The sequence below is a fragment of the Gossypium hirsutum genome, chromosome D02 (genome assembly GCF_007990345.1).
Source record: "Gossypium hirsutum isolate 1008001.06 chromosome D02, Gossypium_hirsutum_v2.1, whole genome shotgun sequence".
Lineage (NCBI taxonomy): Eukaryota > Viridiplantae > Streptophyta > Magnoliopsida > Malvales > Malvaceae > Gossypium > Gossypium hirsutum.
The window spans coordinates 36,959,594-36,964,688 of NC_053438.1; the positions used below are offsets into that span (position 1 = coordinate 36,959,594).

Sequence of the window (5,095 nt, forward strand, 5' to 3'; positions counted from 1 at the left end):
TATATACTTCATTACCAATATAAATATAAATAAAAATTTATGAGATTTTTTAAAATTTTTTAATTTTTTAATATATTTTATTTAACTTTTTATGAATTATATATGAACTGTGATGTAAGTAATTGTGATGTAAGTAATTATATCAATGCCATTAAAAATTTAACAATTTAATTAATTTTCTATCCAATTATAAATGATTTAATTAAATTTTTAAAGACTAAAGATCAAAATGTAAATATTAAGACTAAATCGATCATTATATTTTTTTATTTAAATTAATATAAAAAATATTTTTAATTTTTTTAAATGGTCGAGTTGGTTGTGTGGCATTTATAATTTACATTGGTAGCGTAACGGCTATGGGAGGAACTATTAAATCTTGCATTTGATCACCATCACCTTAAGTTGCGTGTGGAACAATCCTTATTCATACCCCAATCGCTTTTCTTCTCTCAATTTTCTCTATATATAAATACATTGATTACGCACCTTTCGAAATCTTTAAAAAAGAAAAAAAAACTGAAGCACCACAAAGATGGCGAAAGCTGATCTGATGGTTATTTCTTTGTTGTTACTAGTAACACTGTGTTTCACGGCGGTTGACGGTTACGGAAGGATGGTGGGAGGGAGAACGGAGATAACCGACGTGAAGACCAACGAGGAGGTACAAGAGCTGGGGAGGTTCGCGGTGGAAGAATATAACCGGAGCCACGGCCTGGGGCGGTGGCGGGGATTTGTAAGTAGTAGTAACGGAAGACGGGCGGAGTTGGTTTTTTCCCGGGTTTTAGAGGCGCAAAAACAGGTGGTTTCGGGGATAAAGTACTATCTCAAGATCGAAGCAATGGAGAATAAGCTTAGCAAGACGTTTGAATCGGTGGTTGTGGTGAAACCTTGGCTTCATTCCAAGGAATTGCTTCACTTTTCGCCTTCGGCTGAGTGAGTTTTAGGGTAATTTTGTTTGTGTTTTACGAGATTTTAGTTGGTTCTAACCTGTGATTTTCGTGGAAAATTTGTCATCTCGCAAATGTAATCTTGATGAATAAAAAAAATAAAGGCTACTTTCTAATTTTGCAAGAAATAGTTATATAAGGTGACGACCAAAGAATTATACGATTATAGACTACCTCCCAAGCGATGGATAATAGCCCGAAATCCACTGACCTCCATGGTTGGTCTTTGTTTAACTTTACCCAACCTGCCTTCGGAGGAGACCACCCAACTTGCTTGGCTACCCCCATGAGCATCGTAGCCTTAATTTGCCTTGCCCAACTACGTAAGGCCTTCAATCAATATTTTGTTCCAACACAAAAATTATCATATTAATTCCTTTGTTTCCAAAGTAACTACCACCAGAAAGTGAGCTCCGATGATGGTTGCAGTGGAGCGGCAGTCTCTTAGTTCATGTAAAGTTTGTTTGTTGAGTGTTCCCGAAAATGTGGCAGTGGGCATCCCCTTTTAAATCTCCTTGTACGATATTTTCGAATTTGTGTTTCAAGAGAAAGCAGCTTGTAAACGCCTGCTACAGAGAATCTAGAATTGGTACTCATCGCCACTCACAGGGTATCTAAACCAGCCATCAGATTTGGTGTTGCCACTCACAGGGTATCTAAACGAGCCATCAGATTTGGTGTTTGAATGCTTGCATAATGCACAAAATAATCCCACTTCCAACTCCTATCTATATTAACCATTGAGGCTAATGATGCATCCTCATCCATCTCCCAAGGAAATAAACAAAGATCCTTTAAAGGACCTATCTCCGATGCCCCATGTACCGTCTCGTAACTTCCAACTAATATTATCCCGAAGAAAGGGAGCGCCAAACAAAGGAGGACTTAGTGTGAATAAAGTTCTTAGGGCAACCAGCACCCAACTTGTATTTATTGCGCAAAACTTGCACCTAGAAAACATCAGGATTCCCAGCTTCTAACATGGAGACCCACATTTACAGTGGGTTGGCAACACTTATCCCATTGAACAAGCAGAATTTTGCGGAATCCATTAGTAGAACCTCAATTAAAGCTTCCAGCTATCTTCTTATTCTCATTGCGTATACCGACAGCACGAAGTAATTAAGGGTGAGTTTGGATGGGCTACGCGTTTATCTACGATCTGTGTAAAAACAGAGGTGATGGTGAGATTAAAAACTGTAGCGATACTGTAACGTGAGACAAAAAATAAGCTAAACGCACTACACCGTACTTAATTGCCTATCCAAACCCACCGTAAGAATAGCTAATAGAATTGACTTCTACAATAGCTAATAGAATTGACTTCTACCGAGTAAATCTTCTTGCCACTAACAAAGGTATTGGCATTTGTTATCGGTATACAAGAATCCTTAAATATTTTCCCAAATCTTCTGTCTGTTGAAAACCCAACTTGCTTGTAACATGACTCCTCAATGATTCCAAACTTTGTCAAAAATGAATTGGTATCGGCATTTTTTATCGGAATAGAGGAATCCTTAAATATTTTCCCAAATCTTCTGTTTGTTGAAAACACAACTTGCTTGTAACTTGACTCTTCAATGATTCACACGTGTTTAAAGAGAAAACAACTTTAAGTCCTTTAGGCATTGATCTTGTGACTTGAAACAAAGTTGAATTGGTGAATAATATGATTGATTAAATTTGATTGCTTCAAATCAACTTTGCAAAATAAGATAAACTTATTAACAAAGAAAAGATTTAAGATAAGGGGCCATCTCTGAATAAGTGAATTGGATTCCACCATCCATCATATACTATTGTGTGAAGACAGTGGACCTATTGCTCCATCCCAATCACAAACAAATATGGTGACAACACATTGATACACGATATCAACGGAGATAAAGGAGGAGAGGGGGCAGTGTCAAAGAAGGTTCACCACTCTAGGACTAAGAGCCAAAAAAAGTGAAGTGACTTAAGCAGAAAAGGGATAGTGATACGAACTCATCTCGTGGGTTGTGATTCGAGTCGTAGATGTGCCCGATCGTAAAATGAAGAAGCTTCGTTCAATTCAAAGTTTGAAGGAATTTGGCTAAATGAATTGATGATTGAAATGACTAAGTGAATGATGGTGAAAATTTGGCTAAGGTTTGAAGTAAACAAATCAGAATGTTGGATAGAATGGATAGTTGAGCTTAAGGAAAAGAACCAATACTATTAAGAGTATTGACCCAAAACTTATAAATCACTTAAGATGCTGGAAAAGAGACAAAGGACCTTGACCCGCTAACTATAGAGAGTTAGGAACCAAAGGCATCAAAAGGGGCGAACACCACACTCGGATTTCAGTGATAAGTTCAAAGAAACAAGGAAGACGTCACTAGCTATGCTAGATAAGTCAGCTTGAGTCTTAAACGAATTAGAGAGTTGAATAAACTCACAAATGAATTAAAATTCATAAAATGTCAAAGTGTATTGTCTAACCAAAATAATGTCTTCTTACAATCTATTTATAGGCATTACTTTCATTGTTCAAATACCTATTAGTGATCTTTCACCTTCAGCATTTAACTAAAGTTATTAAAATATTTAAATTTGGTTATAACTCTTAATGGACAACCAAAGAGTCATGTCCTTTCACTTGATTCATGCATAGCTGAAAAGTCATGCCTTTTCACTTAATGAAGGCTTAATAGTCCTTTAAATGTGTTGTTTGATATCCCTTCATTTTCCTCTTAACCAAATGCCTTCATGTTTATGTATTCATCTCTTTAATTGGCACCATAACTAGCTTTGAGTGCATGAAACCGATCAAACTTGAAGAGTCACTCTTTGTCCATTTGAAAAGTCACCATAATGAGCTTTGAGTGCTTCAATATCCCCCAAAAACATTCCAAATATGCACCAGCAATTAAGTGACCAAATGCACACTCTTTTATGCCAAAATTGGACAACCAATTCAATGTGACAACAATTAATTCTTCTTGGCAAACGAACAACCCTATTGTAGCTTTAAATATGTGACCAGCCTTTTGGTCTTTCCTACAACAATCACACAATCAATTTATTTAAGAAAGATTAAACACACTATAACTTATGCATTAAAAAGCAACAGCCAAATTAAATATAAACAAATTCAAACATATTTAACAACTAAGATGCTTAAATGCTTGGTTTAATTAAGATGTAAACTAAATGAACATTGAATTACTTAATGCATGACTTCATTAAAAGATGCAAACTTTAACTAACATGGGAGTTACATAATGCATGACATAATTTATGATGCAATCTTAACTAACATGAGAGTAACATAATGCATGTCATAATTAAAAGATGTAGATCAATAATGCAAGACATTAATTAAAGATGCATTTAATAAACAAGACATAATTAAAGACTCATATTATAATAACTAAATGATGCGGAATCCCGAATCTAGACACAAGAGAAACACAAATTAGAAATAAAATGAGAATAAATAAAATTAGTTAAAATAATAATAAATAAATAAATAATAAAAAGGATAGATTTGCCCTATGGAACCCTTGGTTAACTTGTAACCAAAAACGCCAATGATTGAGCGGCTCCCTACGAAACCCCTAGAAGAAGAACCTCTAGAAACACCGATGAACGGGAAAGAAATTTGAATATTTGCAACTCCGAAATACCCTCGAAAGTAACAAACTCCAAACTAAATAGCAAGAGAAGAATCACTCTACTCTAAAAAAAATTTGCCTCACACAAATTTGAAAGAAAACAAATACTCTTCTTTTTTTTTTATCCTCCCCAATGTGTAGAAAACAAGCCTATTTATAGGCAAATTACAAGAGTAATTGAATCCTAATAAAACTCTTTCAAGAGTAATTGAATCCTAATAAAAACTCTTTAAAGAGTAATTGAATCCTAATAAAACTCTTTAAAATTATCTAAGAAAATAAATAAATAATAACCTAACCAATAAAATTACTTAACTCATAAATGATGTGTCCCAACCAATGAGAATTAAGTAAATAATAATAATAATAATATACATAAAAGATTAATCCACCAATTTATGGGCTTTCACTATTCCAAGATTGGTCCAGTGAATTGCATTCTCGTATTTGTTAATGTCACGAACATGATGAATTAAATTTGTAGCAACAAAGTCTTGGACAAAA

General features: G+C 34.5%; 1 protein-coding gene across 1 annotated transcript; it reads left to right on the plus strand.

Annotated features, from left to right (window-relative positions):
- Nucleotides 1–403: 403 nt before the first annotated feature.
- On the plus strand, nt 404–1,066 carry LOC107910179 (cysteine proteinase inhibitor 5). Its single transcript, XM_016837959.2, has one exon. It carries the CDS (start codon nt 536–538, stop codon nt 938–940), a length of 405 nt encoding a protein of 134 aa, XP_016693448.1. The 5' UTR covers nt 404–535; the 3' UTR covers nt 941–1,066.
- Nucleotides 1,067–5,095: the final 4,029 nt, after the last annotated feature.